Here is a 22,153-nt window from a genome sequence, read left to right on the forward strand (position 1 = left end):
GTTATTTTACGATAGTTTATCAACATCTTAGGTTATTTAGCGTCTGAATGAGATGAAGGTAATAATGCCGGTGAAATGAGTCCGGAGTCCAGCACCGAAAGTTAAGAGGGAATACCCCGGAAAAAACCTCAATCAGGTAACTTGTCCCGACCGGGAATCAAGCGAGGGTCACCTGGTTTCGCGGTCAGACGCGCTAATCGCTACTCCACAGGTGTAGACTGCATTGTACTGAAGAAGAAGAAGAAGAAGAAGAAGAAGATGTATTGAAATACTTTACAGAGATAATTCTTATATATCCAGTGTGTATTAAAGTTTCAGATATTCATTCCAATTACATCAATGTATTGGCGTAGTTATTTACAAACAAGATGAGATTTTGTGCTGCTTTTCGCTGCAGTAAAAGGACGTCAAGAAAGAGTGCAAAAAAAGAAGGAAAAACCAAAAGTGTCATTTCACATTTAAGAATACTGAACGTTTATTATGTAAAATATAATAAAGATTAGCTGTAATATAAAGAATGTTATTTTGCATTGTAAGCACTAAGTTATAACATTTTAGGAACAGTAATTGGAGACGTGCGGAGACCAGAATGGGCTGCTTCGAATTTCAAAGACGGCCACATATTAACAATGAACACATACTGAACCGTATTTGCGTGATTATAATACGCACATTTTTTGACAAAATGTCGTCTTGAAAACTGGGATGCGTATTAATTTCCCACTGAAACAATCAGAGTAGAACAAATTAAAATTAACACTCTATTTATGTTACAAGACTGGAAAACGGAACCAACAGACAGAAACGGTCACTGGAGTTCGTGTTTTCTCGTCATTTGCAGACTGTTCATTTGTAATTTCTTGTCCCTTTTTTTTTAACAACAATCACTAATAAGTAAAATATTTTTAATTACTAGAATGACTTAATAACATTTGTTATTTTATTGTGAAATTTGATCAATTAAACCAAAAGAATTCACAAATAATTATTGACGAAAGAGTAACATGACGTTAGTCATTGCCAATCAATGTTCTGACACCAACCCAGACCTGTCGACCAAAGTTCCAGTTCTGATACTGCAAATGAGGATAAATGTGATGTAGCCCTATAGCTAGAAGTAAGGCAGTGCCTTTATAACCTGTCTTGATAATATAATTTTAATTTTGAGTGGTTTTTAGCACAAGTGTGTATTGTACTCGCCAGTTTTTTTTCTGTATTTTAGAATAAAAAAATTGTCGTGCATATTATTTATTCAATGGCGTAAATACGGTATTTTCGTGTTCTTACCTTTTCACACTAAACCTAATAATATTGAGAAAAATTGAATTAGAACGTATAAATTAATACTTTGTACCTCTCGGGGTTTAAAATTCGACGCTAATCCGGAGAATTTGCATGGTAGCTTTTAACAGTGCCGTTACGGTTACGACCAAATTTAACTAAATACACAATGTCGCCAACATAATAACATGACGTTGATCTGTGGCGTCGTCAGAAGGAGAAATTTGTTTTTTTTTTCTCTACCTCCTTCGTTCTGAACATAACTGAGAGATAGCACCACTGTTACTATCATCTATTTCAATGTTTTTCCCTGGACCACCAATTTGTTTGAACGACATTTCTACATAGAAAATTAAGACAGATCTTACAAGCGATCTTCAACTACTAAGAGTATGGTCATCAAAATTGTGTGTCAATTTTATCTCAAACTAAAATCTCTCTCGCATTTTTTCCCTCGAAATTATTCAAATCAACTTTACAGGGAGTTATACCTGAAAGCTTGATTTGCATAATACACGTTACCGTTCGTTAACGGAAAACCACAATTAAGTCATACGGAGTTAGTGTGCACTCGAAGTTGGTTGCTTGACGGTTGTCAGCCCACTTTGAGGTCTGTGGATATAGAGGGAAAAATTGGATCGTTGTCGGGTAGAGTTCCCGGTTAGCTCAGTTGGTAGAGCGTTGGTATGTTAAACCAAAGGTCCCGGGTTCGATGCCCGGCCTCGGAAGAATTTTTCCCTCGAAATTATTCAAAAAGTAAAATCTCCCAAAAATCAAAGAATTAAAAATGACAGCAGCTAAAAATGTCAAAAGATTTGTAAATCGTAATTTCCGCCATAAAATCCGTCACCCGTCAAAGCAATTTTTTTCCCGTCCGCTACGTTGAAATTCCGTCAGTTTTGACGGAATTTTCGTCCATTTGGCAACACTGCTTGTTCATGTCCACACAGCTGGCAGCTCTCGAACGCACCATCGTCATGTGACAACAGTGTTGCCATAAATTTTTATCCAACCCTTGTATAAATAGAATGTATGGGAATACACACACTTGTATCTAGTGTTAAGGTATTATGTATTTCGTTATGATAAACTTATTAAAATTTGAGGCACCCACTACTTTCTGTATGGAAAGAAAATGTATTGATTGTAATGAATTTATGTACTTGATTAACATAAAGGAAACCGTAATATACTGTTTTTATTGAAATATTAGTGTAATGTGTGAATTTAAGAGTGCAATTAAAATAAAAATTATACTGTAACTGATTTCTTCTTTGTATTTCACTTGCATATTTCATCCCTATGTTAAAATCGGTAGCACTTTGAAGAGAACAACCGCCAGGATCGCCACCCGTCCGCCGTAAACGAACACGAGATGGCAGTACAGTCGCTAATGCAATTCAAATGGGAGTTATGACGTGATTCCTTATGTAACAATTAGATGGCAGCATAGTAAACCTGACAGAAGTTGTCACCGTCAAAGCCTATAAGGCCGAGCAATCTGGGTATATATATGATCTAGGATTTCATACATGCAGTGATAAAGACCAGACGTCCTACAGTGTTGTAGCCTATAGAATACCTATATCTGTGATTGAGAGTTAATACGTTAAACTTCCCTTAACGGACACTTCCCAATAGCGGACTCCTCTCAATAGCGGACATTTTAAAATTCCCCTTGCAAAATAACATTGGCCCTTATGATAAAATTCTTCCAAATTGCGGACATTCTCAATAGCGGACTCCTCTCAATAGCGGACATTTTAAAATTCCCCTTGCAAAATAACATTGGCCCTTATGATAAAATTCTTCCAAATTGCGGACATTCTCAATAGCGGACTCCTCTCAATAGCGGACATTTTAAAATTCCCCTTGCAAAATAACATTGGCCCTTATGATAAAATTCTTCCAAATTGCGGACATTCCCAATAGCGGACTCCTCTCAATAGCGGGCATTTTAAAATTCCCCTGCAAAATAACATTGGCCCTTATGATAAAATTCTTCCAAATTGCGGACATTCCCAATAGCGGACTCCTCTCAATAGCGGGCATTTTAAAATTGCCCTGCAAAATAACATTGGCACTTATGATAAAATTCTTCCAAATTGCGGACATTCTCAATAGCGGACTCCTCTCAATAGCGGACATTTTAAAATTCCCCTTGCAAAATAACATTGGCCCTTATGATAAAATTCTTCCAAATTGCGGATATTCCCAATAGCGGACTCCTCTCAACAGCGGACATTTTAAAATTCCCCTGCAAAATAACATTGGCCCTTATGATAAAATTCTTCCAAATTGCGGACATTCTCAATAACGGACGCGGACACTGAAATGTATCTCCCAACAACAATTAATACTTCCAAATAACGGACAGCGTGGAAGAAAAGAAAAAGACGGTTGTAAATTAAACGGAATTCTAACGGAATTCTTTGCAACAATCATTATCGAGCAATTGAACGTTCTTGTACTTTATTGAAGGTAAGCAGCACAGTTGTGATACTGTACGTGAGCAGTCCGTACTTTCTTAGTTTGTTAAGTTGAGTGTTCGGAAGTAGTCACATTAAGAATGTTACAAAAACGTAAACTAAAAGAGAAAGTGGATATTGTAAAGCATATTGAGAAAGAGAAATTAAGTGTTCGTGAGCTGCGCACAAAATTTAATTTGGGAAAAACTCAGGTTAGTGAAATTTTGAAAAACAAGGATGTTATTTTAAAATCATACACTGAGAATGCAATTCTAGATTTCTTTGTGTAAGGTAAAGTGGTACAGTGACTGATGTTTATTTCATTTACTAAACATTTACTGATACGATTTCTCTCTGGATGAATACTGTAAACAATCTCACTGTCTACTGTGCTATACTGTAAAATATAATGTTGAATATGTATGAGAAATTTAAATGTACTCTATACATAGTAACGATTTTCTAAATAGTGGACACTTCTAAATAACGGACATTAAATTTTTCCCCGGCTGTGTCCGCTATTGGGAAGTTTCACAGCTTAAATAGAATTCGAATCATGTCGATATGGATAAGGAAAATGCTGAACATAAGTACAAATTGTTATATTAATGTTTCTACATCATTTTAATATAGAATCTTGCGCGGCCAGATAGCATAAAAGGACCCCTGCACAGAGTGGTGAGCGTTTGCAGATTACTAAATCACATTATTGCGTTTGGAAATGTGAATAAAATAAATATAAAACTCCAAGAGTAATGCTTATCACCCCAGTTCAAAACAAATAAACCGCCGTTTATCTTACAGTGTGTAAACTGGAGGTCAAAAGCTATTGAACAGTTACAACACACTGTAAACAGCGGATAATCTACCTGCCAGGAGTTTATCTAATTTATTTTAGAGATATCACACTTGCGTGTTTGTGCTCCGTGCCACAGCACGGAAGTAAAATGATAAAGGACCGGCTACACGAACTGAAATTGGTGAGTAGCAAATCACACAGTTCGTAATACTAATTTTATTCAATTTATATATTAATCTATAATCTAATGAACTTTATGGATATGGTGTACGCAGAAGTTAAAACACGACTTTAACGCGTCTTAAAATCTCAAGGTCAAGAGTACGATTGTCAAACGTCCGGCTTTTGGACTTAAAAATGACGTCCTCCTAAATAGTCTACATAATAAGGACGACTTTTGTGTTCCTTTTGAGTGAAACGCAAATATATATTAGGTTATTTTACGACGCTTTATCAACATCTTAGGTTATTCAGCGTCTGAATGAGGTGGAGGTGATAATGCCGGTGAAATGAGTCCGGAGTCAAGCACCGAAAGTTACCCAGCATTTACTCATATTGGGTTGAGAAAAAAAACCTCAACCAGGTAACTTGCCCCGACCGGGGATCGAACCCGGGCAACCTGGTATATATATATATATATATAATTATGCATCACACATCATTTTCTTATTTTAATTATAATATTCGACCAAATTACAGAAATTTTAAACTCATACAATTTTAACATACTTAATCATAATGATGTTTTTCATCAATTTTAACTGTAATGGATAATCACATGTAGCACAACATGTAACATGAGTTTTATGCACAAAGAAACAAATCAGGCTAGTCCGCACAACGGAAGTTGGCCAAAAAGAAAATTCACCCAAAAAATTCGCCCAAGAATATTTATTCAGGAATATTCGCCCAAAGTGATTACACCCAACGATTTTCATTGTCATCTCATTCACGGAAAATTCACTCATTACGATAAAGTTAAGCTCATTTCATAATAAATCGTCGTTGTTCCTGCAATAACTCCTATGTGCAAAATATAAAATCTTTCAAGAGGAAGGAAAAACACATTTATTCATCCTATGGCAGCCGTACATAGCAGACTGTGAATTTTTACATTTTCGAAACAAAGATATATAATTACATATAGGAGATTTTATTATTTGCTGTATCACTATTTAAGTTATTTAATAGAGCAAAAATCTGAAAATCGATAATGTGTCACATAGGTGTTATTGCAGGAACAACGACGAAATATATTTTTAGCATTTCGTTTCCGTGGTAACATTTGTATTCCGAAATGTTTAAGTGTATATGAATATTTTGAAGTCCTTTCGTAATAATTCAAAATTCGTTTCCGTGGTGATACTTTTATTATAACATTCTTGAGTTTAGATTAATATTTTGAAGGTATAAATTTTCACTTATGGAATCAGTTTGAAGCAGCTAGATCGAATGAACCACACACGAATAACAACACAGAAGCATGACACAACCGCTTCCAGAACATTGTTTGTAAGAAACATTCCACTATATACAAACTCATACATTATTTAAAGAAAGAGGACTCCGATGTTGACACAATGATCTGAAAGTTGAATCTAGGACGAAGAGTAAAAGAATCACAAAAACGAAAATATAAAAGCTTAAATATAAGGCTGCAAAATATTTCACAAAGATATGATGAATTCAAAGACGAAGGACATGTCGTTGAATATTTGCGTGCCTTAAAATCTGAAGAAATTCATCCAAAACTCGGTTTATGCATTAAAATAGACCTGAAGTTTTTCAGGAGATATGTAAACCGTTTAAAATTTCGTTTCACCTAAATTATTGCTTTATCAACTAAAAAAATTAATATATGTGAATTATCTTTGTTCTAAGTTTCTCTTTGGTCAATTTATTTGGGTGTATTCTCCTGTACGTCAATCGTCCATGGGTCAAATTTCATTTGGGTGATTATTCTTTGTGTTAACTATCACCGAACACAAAACCATATCACATAGAATTTGAAAAATTAATATTTTTAACGCAAATTATGGAATAAAAATTAATATATTTTCATAGTACAAAGCATTCACTGCACAAAGCTCATGAATCAACATTTAACATTTTAGGTCTACACATAAATTAATGATTTTCTGTAAGAATGAATATTCTATGGGTATATTAGGTATCGTAAACAATGTATCTGATGTTGCAGTATAGGCGAAAACGTTCATAATATTCTTCACAAAATAACGTACAGGGTTGTTTCCGATCTCTGATAACGAATTTGAATGACATCATCTGTGTCAGGAGTCACACGACAGCTGAACTGTGGCGCGAGGTGACAGACCAGTAGTGAGTTATCTAATACAGTGCACGGCGACTCACAGCAGAAATTCCAAGAAAATCGAGTCTTTTTGGAAGGGGTACATAACAACTCTTTCCGATGCCAAGTACAGTTAAGTGAAAATAAAAGAAGCCTGCAACAAACGAGGTTTCGTTATTTCCGAGAAAGACATCTTCTGTGTACTTAATAAGATTGGTAAAACTCGAATGGAATTAATTTGTATCATCTCGTGGGGTGCGGCGACTTGTGACGGGGGGTGGATTTGCTTGCTTTTTCCACTCTGGAATTAATCCCATCCGAGCTTTGCCAGTCTTATTAGGTACACACAAGATGGCTTTCTTGGAAATAACGAAACCACATTTTTTTGCTGGCTCCTATGATTTTCACGTAACTGTACTTGTCATCGGAAAGGGTTCTTATGTACCCCTCCCAAAAAGGCTCGATTTTCTTCGGCATTGCTGCTGTGATACACCGTGCACTCTGATTATGAAATCACTCACTAGTGGTCTGTCACCTCTCGCCGCAATTCAGCTGTCGGTGTGATTCCTGACGCACATGACGTCATTCAAATTCGTTATCAGAGATCGGAAACGACCCTGTATTAGCAGTTATTAATACATGTAATAAATGATATCATATGACAGAAAAACTGAATTATTGTAATCTTATACCAACTTATCGGAAAATCAAAATTAATTGCAAAATAAAATAATAATTATCCTCATTCGTTATGCATTGTTTTAAAAGCAAAGTTGCTAGGAGTGATCTTGTTGTATATTGTCCTTTCTTAACAACTCAAAATTCGTTTCCGTGGTGATACTTTTATTACAAAATTCTTAAGTTTAGATGAATATTTTGAAGATATAAATTTTCACTTATAGAAACAGTTTGAAGCAGCTAGAACAATATACTGTATATGGCGCGTTTCTTTTTCTTATCTTCGTCTGGCAACGTAATTCATAACATAAAATGCCGAAAAGGTCCTAGTCTTATTCAGAACTGTTGCAAAAGGAATTTCCGTCTATACAAGGAAATGTTAAAGATACATTTTTTAAACAAGCTTTAACATCTGTGGGCAGTTGGTGTGTGATTTAGTGATTAGTTAATTATTAAAGAATGAACATCTAATTAAAAAGTAGAAATTCGAAATTGGGTTCTACCATTATCACACTTGGTTTCTTATATATGACACATAAAAACAATGCAACGAAAGCTTAAAATAAACAAAAATATTCCTAACATGTAGCCTATTTGTGTTTACAGGTTGGACATCAGCGAACCTACAGTTGTGATGAAGAAGTTTATATAGACTTCGATGAAAATAACTGTGAAATAAGCAAATTTCTTAATAAGGTTAGTTTTTACGGACGATATTTGAGTAAAAATAAAGAGCACAAATGAATAATAAGAATTCATTCATAGTTGTTTCACCAAAGGCAGGTCCTTCATTGCAAACTCAGCATTCTGCATTTTTTTTCTTTTCCGCCTTCCATATTACGCAACACAAATCCTTTCCATGGTAAATCGAGGGGAAATGTACAAACTATTTGCTCTGCAATCGTATTCGATCTATGAAATAAAAATCGACGACATGAGAGAAACCTGTTTCCTGACTAACACTCTGTATTATTGCATGATGTTTACACTTTGCTAAACTTCATATCTGCCCTCGTTTATTATTTTTCATTTTGTTTTATCATCTTAGGTGGAGAGAATTCGATGTGCCATTGACAAAATTAATTGTAATATAGATGAAATTAAAAGACTCAACAGTATAATATTGTCACTGCCGCGAGGGAATGAAAGTAAGTATTCAACACAGACAATGTTTGAATTCAAATTTTTGTGCAAGTAAATATAATAATACTTTTCCAACTATACATCTTCTTGAGAATTATCATAAGCAGTACTACAGCCCTTTTAGTTTAGCCTTGATCTCCTTTAACCTCTTCCCTTACTATAGCCTATATTTTACCAGTTTTGTGAAAAAAAGTGTCATATTTCTTTTATTTTCGTAAAGAGGTCATTTAATATTGCAGAATCACTGTACATCACTAATTTTCTTACATACCTAAAAAATCACTATGAAATAGACACACATTCATACCTGAATTATTATCCCGAGTTATCTCGTGCACCTTGATTCCAGCTCTGGTAGTTGTGCCACTTTGATTTTCTCCTGAACTATTTACAAACTTATGTTTTTTTATGGATTAATTTATGAGGTACAATACCGGTGCTGTTATTAAGGCATTAAATGTTGCTTGTCGTGTGATAGACTCGAAAGCAGGGTATTTACGCACAGTGGCACATTGCATTCCGGACAGTAGTATCTGCTCTCCTATATGAGAGCGTTTTGGGAAGAATGGTGTAGCAGTCATTGAGTATTTGTACCAGTACATTTGTTCTTCAGGTTTGTGAATAATGTGCTGCAGTATCACTATGCCCAAAAGTACACGTATTTCAGAATCTGTAGTAGGTCGCCACGAATTATTTTCAGCATTCTGTGAACACTTATTAGCATGGCGAATCGTCTCCTCGAATATAATGTTGATGAGGTCATTATCAAAGAATAATATTAAAAATTGAGAATTATCTTTATCAGAAACAATGTTAAAATCTCAGGGAATGGGGACCTCGGAGGTGCAGAAGAAATGGTGCCAGATGTCTTCTATTCAAACCATTGTCGAAAAGAGGCGACATCAACTGATCTGAATTTGTTTTTTGGTATATAACTTCGTCTTCTGATACCGATGTTTCATTTCCTAATCTTCTACAGGAATATATTTCTGATCAAAAGTTTCGGAATCACTAACTTAATCCATCTTTACACAAAACAACACAAAAACACTAAACACAAACAGAAACAGCCAAAACTATAATCTACTCACTACTGTGTGTGAATGCTATATGAGCATAGAATTCCACTCGCAAAGAAGAAGTACAAAAAAACACCACCAGATATAGCAATATCACTAACTTCTGTAGCCATCTAGTGAGGAAAAGGTTAATGAAAGAATGGAAACGTATATATTCGGGATATAATCCTTAGCAGCGAAATTGGGACTCAAACGAGTTAACTCGGGTTAATAAATTTTGACACAAGTTAGCAACCCGAGTTAACTCGGGTTAATCAGGGAAGTGGTTAAAGCAGCTGACCTATAATTTATTTTCATCCCTTTATCACAACTTTAACAAAACATTTTCTCATACGTCTATATATACTCTTAAATATTACTGAACTTAAGATCGAAGTTAACCATTCATATGACACTTTTTTACTTTACAATATTACAATGTGAAAATTGTCAACAGTAATCTCATTAGAGGTTTTGATTTATCTAGAGAAAATCAAAACTCTGGGATTTAATTGACTGTTACACGATTTAAAAAATTACCAAGGATTATAAGGAATAAAGTGCTCTAATACAATAAAATATTAATTGACTTACTAAAATACTAAACTGTCTTCAAATGTGTTATTGTAACAATTCATCATTACAAATATTCCGCTAGATGGCAGTAGTATGTTACGATGAGCTGTTCTCTTGTTACCAGTTGTGTCAACTATACAATGTTCATTAAACTCTATGGACGATCAGTAGTGAAGAAGGCTGTGTTGAGTTTCATTTTTATTAAAACATTTGCATTCAGTGGCGACTCGTGATATTTTTTTGTTTGTAGGATATGAGATTGACGACTGATGACCAAGGTAGAAACTAATAATAATAATAATAATAATAATAATAATAATAATAATAATAATAATAATAGAGCATGCGCAATTAACTTCTTGCTACAGTTAAATTCCTCTAAATGATCAAATACAACTTCAGATATTCTTTCGGCAGTCCTGTCATCTGAACGTCCTGTTAATTCTTGTGTTTTATTACAGCTTATTTTATTTATTTTTATGTAATTTTGGTTTTTATTCATTTTATTTTTTACATTATATCATTTTAAGTTATTTATTACAGTATTTCGTTTATTATATTCTTTCAAAATGACCAATGAACTGCATTTAAGGAGGCTGTAAGGGTACTTGAAAATTCGTATTGTAGTCTCTCCACACCACCACCACCCAGAAAGAAGGGTCGTAGTATTAGGATATACGGTCATATCCTCAAACGCGGTTTAAGTCAAGCCATACCCCGCCCTCCGCACTCACCCCTGTCCATAACTTCACTGCTAGAAAAAACCGTTTGCTGTAAGATATTTGGATAGTTCCTCGGAAAGTATTCATAAGGTCTGAGATGTGCAGTGGCGATAACTCACGACATAAGGTGGAAGTTTTAACAAAATTATTACAACGGAACGCATTAAAAATAAAATCTGTAATTAAAATCGTCGCCTGAATGCAAGAACTAGGTAACTTGATTTTTCATATTTTGTGACATCGTCTATTTACTTATTTATTGCACTGAGGAATATGTCTCGTTTTCTTTTACCTATTTGTTATATTGGAAAATAGATGTCGCTGGCATCGTTCGATCAGTTACCTGGATCCTGGATTATATTTTGTGCGATTTTTGCTATGCTATAAAAGAGGTAACTAAAAAACGCAAATTTCGAGTTACCTAGTTCTTGCATTCAGGCGACGAAATGTTTTCTATCCTCAGATGCACTAAATTAATCTGTAGGACCATCCTCATATCCTTCATGGAGGAAACGCCACTGGTTTCATTCCATTTCAATTATCAATACATATTAAATAATTTCTGATAAGTGACTATCCATAATCTTATACAGCAGAAGCTATAACATTCTAAGCAATATAAGCAAGATAATGATAGAAAAGTTTTAATTAAGGATAATTAAATAAACATAATTAGGTAACCTTCTTTGAGGAAAACGTTGACGGTACATCCTTCTTGACTCACTTGAATTACGACGATTTTCTCCATAAATTAATAACATATGATATTCCTTAACTGTGAATGACATTATAAGTTGTTTATCGAATACCTGTACTGAACTGTCATCCGTTCGGCAGTAGACCTATGGACAGGGAGCTTGAACTCAGCTGACATATACTTACGTCTGTGCAGAGTACTGCCTGCTCAACATGTTGCCACGTCTCTCACGCCAAAATATTGACAAATTTAAGCATCCATTATTACTTAATTTTACGAAAAGGTAATAGAGCACAGAAATATTTATTTAAACTAATATTAACTCTTTGTTAGATATACCTACTGATGTAATTGTTTTCGTAACTTTACAAACGATATAAGCAGTATAACGCAAATAAAATAAGAACAGAAATATATTTTTTTTTCTGGGAAAACTACGGTATCAAGTTTTGACCCTATGTTGTATGAACATTTTTTGATCCTGTAAACCGTCCCGGCTACTGTAAAAAGGAAGGAACTTACAGTATATCCCTTACATTCTGTATAAACCAATAAATTACACCTGTAATGTAATGTATACAGCGCGAGATTTTATTTCCGCAAGTTGATGCGCAGGTCGTTAACTTGCCCATGTCACTTTTCAAATGGTGCTATGCCAAGAGAAATCTATTTCTAGGCATATACCTGTTACATGAGTAACTAACAGGTATATTGAGTCCTACTCGTTTTCTTCAGTCTCTCTTACACTCACGAGAAAAAATCAGTGCGTTCGTAGCTCGGCCGGACCGTTCCGCGGCGGCCTTGGACTGGGTGAAGATTGGCGCTCCTGCCGCCAGAATAGCGCTGTAGCTACCGCTGATGCGCCAGTCAGTCGAGTTCGATCTGTAGTGAGGGAAAAACGTCTGTGTGCTTGTTGTGAATAAAATTTTGTTGTCTCGTGGTGATAAAGTTTCTATTAATAGTGGCTGAGTACACTTTAAAAGAACATATTTTTCTCTGTGCTGCGTATGTGAAATACTCTTCTGCAAGAAGGTGTCGAAGAGAATTTGAACATCGGTTTGCAGGTGTTCGAATTCCTAGAAGGTCAACTATTCATGACCTTGTCAATAAAGTCAGACGTAAAAGATCATTTTGGAACAAGAAACGTGTTCAACTACGCCGTGTACTGACAGAAGGGAAGCTTGATGAAGTAGGGGCTCGGTTAGAGCACTCACCCCGCAAATCATTGCGACGTTTAGCACAAGAGGTTAACATTTCCAAGACGTCAGCTTTTGTGGCAACGAAACTTCTGAAACTTAAGCCGTACAGGGTAACTGTAGTTCATGCTTTACAACCACAAGGTCCTGTAAGTAGGGTTAATTATTGCAATTGGTTTGTGCAGTCCGTTCATAATGGCGACGTGGACCCACTTTTAACGTTCTTCACTGATCAAGCGTGGTTTCATCTTCACTGTCACGTTTCTACTCAGAACAATAGATAGGCCTACTGGGCTACCGAAAATCCCCATATTATTCATGAAGTTCCTCACCACGCTGTAAAGGTTGGGGTTTAGTGTGCAGTGAGTGCGAGTAGAATTATCGGTCCCATATTTTTCGACACATCAGTTGATTCACACGTTTATGCAACTTCAATTTTAAATAATTTTTTTCCGCAACTAACAAGAAATGAACGATTGAGTGGCTGGTTTCAGCAGGATTCAGCTACAGCGCACACCGCTGCGAATTCTATGCATGAATTGCGAAGTGTGTTCGGTGACAGAATAATTAGTCGAGGATTGTGGCCACCTCGTTCCCCTGACCTATCTCCATGCGATTTTTATTTATGGGGAACGTTAAAGAATAAAGTGTATACATCAAATCCGCACAAGTTACAAGAATTAAAAGTCAACATCACGAGAGAAATACAGGAAATCAGTCAACATGAACTTCTGCGAGTGAACCAGAATTGTTTTCGGAGATATAGGGATGTGTTGGAGTTGAAGGTCATCACTTTCAACATCTGTTGTGATGCAGGTAAGCCTAATGTTAGTAGAGTAGTTAGTGTTCCGTACCCATGACTTGCCGGTCGTTTACGTGTACCTCTGGCGGCGGGCGCGCCAATCTTCACCCAGTCCAAGGTCGCCGCGTAACGGTCCGGCCGAGCTACGAACGCACTGTAGTAGCTGGATTGCTATGATATACGTATACCAAACATGTATTTACTTTTGATAATTGTAATATTTTAGAAACTTTTACATGAGCGCATATTATTCTTGCATTTGATCCTGATTCACTGTGATTGGGGTATATTAGTAAGAGTGTGAAGGAACCACTTGCTAATAATCTCGGGAAGTCCAATTTGAATTTGTGTCCAACAAAGATGACATAGGCTACATACGTTTCCCTTATCATTAATTGAAACATTTCTCGAGAATCTATAATCAGCTCTAACGGGTGCACAAAGGAACAAGTTACAACGTTGAACTTTTCTACGATAACAAATTCATGGAATTCTTATAACACACATTCCACGTATTGCTAATAAAATGAAATTGACACGAATGTTTGTTTCTCATTACTCAGCAATGTTGAAATAAGATAGGAACACCTCTAAAATGTTAATGAACTGATACGCTAAGCATAAATACCCGAGTTCAAATCTCGGGAAGTCCAATTTGAATTTGTGTTCAACAAAGATACATAGGCTGCATACGTTGCCATTATCATTATTCAAACGTTTCTCGAGAATCTATAATCAGCTTTAACTGTGCACAAAAGTAACAAGTTGCAACGTTTCACTTTTCTACGATAGCAAATTCATGGAATTCTTATAACACACATTCCACGAACCTATTGCATTTCTACAGTTGGAGCTCAAGCTTTTATCTTGAACTGTGGTAAACTTTATCTAAGCTACAACAAATAAACTATAGACTTTACATGTATATTACAAGGAAGCACTTTCTGAAGGACAGAGTTGCTTTTGGAAAGGCCGATCCTGCTGCGACAATATTTTACACTGCAAATCTTAATATAAAAAAAGAGAATTTAATTTTGAGACCCACTTACAATTAGCTTTCGTTTATTTCTTTAAAACTTTCAATATAGTAAAAAGAAATGAATGAAGTAATCACACTCTAGGCCAAATAATTTCTGCACTAAAATTATAATATTTAAAATAGTAACCAATTGCAATTGAAACTGAAAATAATATATCTAAATGGACACCAATAAACAGAGAAATAGGAAAGATTGTTACTTGTCCCCGCTCCTATCTATAATGTACAGTAGTGGCAAAAAATACCGGACCGACACTTGTAGCTGATACAAAATATGATTACGAGCCTTCGACATATATTTTTATACACTCTGTAAATTTGTGTATATAGCAATTCCCTCATGTTCAATACCACGCAAAGCTGCTGGAAGTTATCCAGATTTATTTTTCATTGCAGAAGGTAATTCAGAGGTAGAAGACAGGAAGACAGTCATTTCTCACACTGTGCGGCAAGTCAGAAATCACATTAAAGGTGAGAAACTTTAATAAGGCAAATTAGTTTGCGTAAACCTTTCTATTTTTAATTTCACATATAAAAATTGCGAAAATATTTTCAGAAATTGAACAAGTGGTGGAGAAAAACGATGACAAATCTGTTAACGATCTATCGGCTCTAGAAAGGATACAGAGAATTCAGCTTTCGACGCTAGTATGGATGTTCGCGAACGCAGTGAAGAATTACAACGATACACTCCTCAAGCACCAAGAAAGATGCAAAGCACTTGTACGTCAGCAGTTGAAAATCAGTAAGTAGAATGTGTTACTTATTCCGAAAATTGAATCAGTGTCAGATATGCTAATTACAAATATCTTATTTAATTAACAGGCTTAGGCTTTATAAACACAATGTGTACAACAGACTTTTAACCTTTTTTATTTACTTTGGGGGCCTGGCTCTGGACCTAGCAGATTGTGGGATATTGGTGGAATGACGACGATAACGTTCAGGGTAAACAGGAGAACCCCGAGAAAACCTCTCACAGATTCATCATCCGTGACCAAGACGGGGATCGAACCCGGATCACCATAGTAGAAAGCAAAGATGCTAACTACTCAGAAATTGGTGATATCTTATAATATTCATTCATTCATACTTTCCTGACGAAAGGCAGGTCTTTCACGACGCTCGCAACTGCCGAGGTTATACCAGAGTCGTCTGTGTGCCGGAATTTTGTCCCGCAGGGGCTCTTTTACATGCCAGTAAATATACCGACATGAGCCTGTCGCATTTAAGCACACTTAAATGCCATCGACCTGGCCCGGGATCGAACCCGCAACCTCGGGCATAGAAGGCCAGGGCTATACCAACTCCGCCAACCAGGCTGACTAATCAATGTATATGGTACCAATTGAACGGAGTTTCGCAATAATAGACTAACCGACAATTTGAAAAAAATAGATATTTGCAAAAATCTGTTGATAGCAGGCTAATTTAACTCGGAAAAAAATCAAGAATGTGATATCTGAATTTCGTTGCTATTTATAAGCAAAAATTCGTTTATTATATAAAATTAATTTATTTATATTGCTTTGAAATATGAATTCAACTGCTGGTCTGTTATTAAAAATCAGTTAGCCTCTTTTCGTATTATTTATGCTATTTTTTGTAATAGTATGAATGTTATAATACTTGTTCAATAAAAATATGTTTTATAAAAAGCAGATTTATTTCAATTCCCAATATCTCGAAACAGGTTTTTGGCGCTTAGTCTATTATTGCGTAACTCCGTCCAATTGTAGCTGCCCATAGTGGTAATTATACGTGTTTACGAGCCTAGATAGATATTGATATAATAATGAATACGGAAGGAAACTCAGCTATAAATAATGATTATTCTACTAATTTTAGATGTCCTTACGTATACTTAAATATGTTTATGGGTGTTGATGTAGAAATCCGTTAACCTCTGCGTGATATCCCTATAAAATTCAACTATTTCATGCAATAAAACCACAGGATAAGTTTATAGCGCTGAATTCGCTACTACTACGCTACAAAGAATATTGATGATGAGCCAGAAATTCTAAAGAATATCCTTTTTTCCGATGAGGCTATGTTCCATGTAAATGGTTGTGTTAAGTAATCGGCATAATTGTGTTATTTGGGGCTCGGAAAATCCACATGTGATACACGAACACTTTCGAGATTCTCCTAAGGCCAACGTTTGGTGCGGCCTAATGCACAACAAGATTTTTGGTGCATTCTTTTCTGTTGAAACATACATCAACTCCATTGCATTTACAGGGTGTTTCAAAAATACGGGGCATAATTTCAGGTATGTATTTCCCACATGTAGACAATCAGAATAGTTCATTACAACATGTGTCCGGAAATGCTTCATTTCCGAGTTATGGCCTTCACAACATTGAAATTCACCGGAACGTTTTTCTTTCCGCAGGTCGTTGTCATTACAGAAAATGTTCAAAATGTCCACCTCCTGCTTGAATACAGACCTCACATCGATGTCTCATTGACCTGCGAACACGATCCCAAACTCCAGGAGTATTGCGTATGTCCTCAGAACATGCCACAATTCGATTCCGAAGGGATTCCAAATCAGGCACCGGAGACGAATAAACCAATGATTTTAAATGGCCCCACAAGTAGAAATCAAGAGGGTTCAGATCAGGTGAGCGTGGAGGCCAAGCAATTGGGCCACTTCTACCTATCCTTCGATCCAAGTACCGGCGAGGCGTACGACTGAAGTGTGCAGGAGCGCCATCACGCAAGAAGTGAATGTGTTGACGATTGATCAGTGGAGTGTCTTCTAAAACATGAGGTATGGTTCCGGTGAATTTCAATGTTGTGAAGGCCATAATTCGGAAATAAAGCATTTCCGGACACATGTTGTAATGAACTATTTTGATTGTCTACATGTGGGAAATACATACCTGAAATTATACCCCGTACTTTTTAAACATCCTGCATATGAATATGCTGTAGAATTTCCTGTTTCCTCAAATCGAGCAAATGGAAATGCAGTTTCAAATCATCTTTCAACAAGATGGAGGACCGCAAACCATGTTCAAGAGAGACCAATGGATTGGCAGACATTCATCCATCCCATGGCCCTCTAGAAGTCCGGATCTTACTCTATTGGACTTCTACCTTTGGGGCTATGTCGAGAACGAGGTCTACAGTGAAAGAATTGAAAGCTTGATCACCTAAAACGAAGACAAGCAATCACAAGCATTACCGGATATTCTTGTCAGAGTGTCGGCTGAAATTGAATTTCGCTTAGACGTCTCTCGCACTGGTAACGGTAATCATATTGAAATGTACTAACGTTATTTGGAAACTGTTTGAATTATTGAACTAATTACAAGCATCTTCAATCCATTACACATAATACATGCTTCACAGTTAACTCGTGAAACCCACCATTCATTCTCGGAAACCCTGTATTAAACGAGTATACAATATTAACACATTAATTTATTAGGGAAGTATGAAGTTGGAATTCTTTGTTAAATGTTTTAAAGCCATGGTGCTACAATAGTGGTTTTTTAACGTTGGTCTCAGAACTGGAAATAAAATTAATACGTCCTCTTATTTATAGTAACTGAATTCAGAAGTTTGCTCCTGTCTAATTTATAACACGTTTTATGTACAGTTGATAAAGTGGCTACCGGTGAAGAACTGGAAGAGCTGTTGGAGAAAGATGGAGCTGTATTCGTAGACAATGTAAGTATAATACTAAAGGGAATACCTTCTAACATAAGCTCTATTCTTTTCATTAATACGTTTTACTGCTTCTGTTGTCAGTCACACTAACACATTGTCTCTACAAAGTTCAGTGGCGGCCCGCGGTTACAAAGATTAGCAGTTCTGCATGAAAAATAGTGTATTTAGCAAACGGATGCAGTTTATTGCATCTAAATCGGATAACGCGTGTATTTACAGCCCCTTCTCGAAGTTGACTGTGCACCCGAAATTGTACTCCAACCATCCGTGCGCTACACCTCTCCCACCTGGTACAACTAGTCACGTAGTGGAGATGTGCCCCACATGCTTTTCTAGTTTTTTAAGTCAAATTAACTAAATCCTTCACTCCCGTGTTTGTCCACGTAAACAGAAGACACGGGTGGGGGAGAAAGCGTTTTCTTGAGCGCAGCAAAAACCAATCGTTTCCATTACACATTACGGTATTAAAATGACTAGTAGGCTACATGATTTCCTCGACTTTTTCCAGAAATTTCAATATTTAAATTTTGTGTAGGACGTCGTAATTTCTTGAGTTAACATGCAATTTCTCTTTTAATTTCGAAAAGGGTTGGCCGATTAGGTTTTCATTTCATTCATTTTTAATATAAAATATTTCCTTAGGAACACTGACTAATCACATCACACCACCCACAGTACTATAACACACTGTAACTGTAATGATATACAGTAATCCAGAACCTATATGTGTTCTAACGCAGGTCATAAAGAGATGGGAGTGTTGACGATTCTTTTGTATATTCGGAGAGAGCTGCTTCGGTTGCAGCTCTAATGCAGTCTTAAGGTAAGCGTTCACTACATCGTATCGCACTCCTCGTACGAATCGCACGCAACGGATATTTTAAGTGCAGTGCGTTCACTGTAACGGCTCCATCTCATCGCCTCATCGGATTCCCCTATCAGCTGTTTAAAACATGATGTCGTACGATATTGACATTGCTGAAAGCAGAGGAGTTGAGGTTAGGTCTATTAATTACGTCTGTTAGCGAATAAGAATTTGTAATTGCTTCATGCGTCTTAATTGAAGAGGAAGAAACGAAAGAAATATTGGTTACATAATATATTTGCAAGAAACGACTTGATTACTGTAATGGGAACGCCTCAAATTATATAATTCTTCGCAATTTTCTACACGCGAAATAAGTCTTCCGTCTGCCATTTTGGCTCGACACTGAACATGGCACAACATAATAGTAACAGTTGACCAATTAAAATTGATTTATTAAAGAAGGCCATGATCGCACGCATCGGAAAAGTTGCCTGTCCGAGAAACGTGGACGGATTTGCCGACAGGCGATGCGTCCGATACGATGTAGTGAACGCGGTTACATAACAATTACAGCAAAGATAGTCTTTTTCCGATTCGTCCGATGCGTCCGATACGATGTAGTGAACGCGGTTACATAACAATTACAGCAAAGATAGTCTTTTTCCGATCCGTGCGATTCGTCCGATGCGTCCGATACGATGTAGTGAACGCGGTTACATAACAATTACAGCAAAGATAGTCTTTTTCCGATCCGTGCGATTCGTCCGATGCGTGCGATACGATGTAGTGAACGCGGTTACATAACAATTACAGCAAAGATAGTCTTTTTCCGATCCGTGCGATTCGTCCGATGCGTCCGATACGATGTAGTGAACGCGGTTACATAACAATTACAGCAAAGATAGTCTTTTTCCGATCCGTGCGATTCGTCCGATGCGTGCGATACGATGTAGTGAACGCGGTTACATAACAATTACAGCAAAGATAGTCTTTTTCCGATCCGTGCGATTCGTCCGATGCGTCCGATACGATGTAGTGAACGCGGTTACATAACAATTACAGCAAAGATAGTCTTTTTCCGATCCGTGCGATTCGTCCGATGCGTGCGATACGATGTAGTGAACGCTTACCTTTATGGGACGGTGAAGAAAACCAATTTTCTACTGCCGACTACCCTACGTTGAGATTCAGGAACTGCTGATCACAGATCCGAAAAGTAGCCTACACTATAGCTAAAATTCTCGAGCAGTTCAAGTCTCCTACAGACAGTAAAATCTGGAATCGAAGGAGAATGAATATTGGAAAAATAAATGAAACAATGAACTAGATTACATAAAAGCACGTTTTACATTTTTAATTTTTTCAGGTGCAATTAAATGGCGGTTCTGCAGCTCTGCAGTTCTTATTGTAGAGCCGCCCCTGACAAAGTTCTTCCGCAATGAAAATAAAATGCTAAATTATTACAAGATTTAATTAGAGCAGATAACATGAAACACAAATATTTTGTAGAAGAAATATTTGAGATAGCTGACATTGACATGGACTTCGTGAAAAGCATCGTGTTCTCGGACGAGACTGCATTTTGTGTCTGAAGTGAAGTTTACGGAAACAGTGTAAGGATCTGGGATACAGAAAATCCACGTGACATTCCAACATTTAATTTATGGTGCGCTTTATTGCATAACCAAATTATGGTCCCTTCTTCTCTTCTTCCTCTTTCTTCTCCTCCTCCTCCTCCTCCTCCTCCTTCTCCTCCAAGAAACAATCATTGCTCCGAATTTTCTCTGGACATATAGAGTAATCCGTTTGCATATGGATAAAATAAAAACACCGTAAAACATTTACTCAATCAAATCAACCCAAACTCCTGTATCTCCTCATGAGGAGCATAGGACATTCACAAAATGCCTCCATCGGACCCTATTTATAGCCAACTTCTTCACTTTGCTCCATGTTTTCCCCTCCCTAGCAATTTCCTCCAAAACTGTTCTTTTCCATGTATTTTTTGGCCTTCCTCTTGCTCTACATCCCTGGGGGTTCCAATCCAAAGCCATTCTTTCTACTGCTCCATCTTCTTTCCTGATTGTCTGTCCTATCCAATTCCACTTTCGTCTTTTGATTTCTATTGTGATTTCTTACTGATTTGTTATCTTCCATAGTTCTGAGTTTGTGATTATATCTGGCCATCCAATTTTTAAGATTCTTAGTAAACATCTATTAACAAATGTTTGCCATTTATTTTGTATAATTTTACTTGTTTTCCATGTCTCACAGCCATATAATAAGACTGATTTCACATTAGTGTTAAAGATTTTAATTTTTGTAGATCTAAATATCTGCAGTGCTTGGGAAAAGTGACATAAGTCAGTTTTCACAAACTTTTTTGATAATTTATTGACAACTTATACTGGTTTATGTCGATTTGATTTGTTTCTGTTTGAATTATTGTAATGGGAGGAATACCTATGTATTTTTTTTCCAAGCGAACAGATGTTCCGTAAGTTGTCAATAAATTATCAATAAAGGTTTGTGGAAACTGACTTGTGTCACTTTTACCGAGCACTACAGATTTAATATTTCTTGAAACTTTGTGCATACAACACTGAAAAACGGGAGATATCTCAGAGCTCAACATGATCCCCATTGCGCAAACTGCACAACTCATAACGGTGATGCAATTCAGCCCTTGTCCATTGTAACATAAGAGGGGTGATTTGTTGAAAAGCTTGAGTAATTTTTACTCTCAGATCATCAATGTCCCTGGGTTTCTGTGAATAGACAATGTCTTTAGCAAAACCCCACACGAAGAAGTCAGGAGGGGTTATATCTGGGGAGTTTGGGGACCAAGCCAAGAGATAAGGCTGGTTCACAATAAACCGGAAACGGAAGCA

General features: G+C 36.5%; 1 protein-coding gene across 1 annotated transcript in view; it reads left to right on the forward strand.

Moving 5' to 3' along the window:
* The first annotated feature begins 4,594 nt into the window (after window positions 1-4,594).
* LOC138700277 (syntaxin-1A-like) overlaps window positions 4,595-22,153 on the forward strand; it is a 39,085-nt gene continuing 21,526 nt past the window's right edge. The window contains exons 1-6 of the mRNA XM_069826782.1: window positions 4,595-4,729; window positions 8,144-8,233; window positions 8,586-8,685; window positions 15,167-15,241; window positions 15,327-15,515; window positions 18,384-18,454. Coding sequence (XP_069682883.1) covers window positions 4,697-4,729; window positions 8,144-8,233; window positions 8,586-8,685; window positions 15,167-15,241; window positions 15,327-15,515; window positions 18,384-18,454 — 558 coding nt within the window. The 5' untranslated portion in view covers window positions 4,595-4,696. The remainder of the gene's footprint in view (window positions 4,730-8,143; window positions 8,234-8,585; window positions 8,686-15,166; window positions 15,242-15,326; window positions 15,516-18,383; window positions 18,455-22,153) is intronic.

This window comes from Periplaneta americana, chromosome 5, assembly GCF_040183065.1.
Source record: "Periplaneta americana isolate PAMFEO1 chromosome 5, P.americana_PAMFEO1_priV1, whole genome shotgun sequence".
Taxonomy (NCBI): Eukaryota; Metazoa; Arthropoda; class Insecta; order Blattodea; family Blattidae; genus Periplaneta; species Periplaneta americana.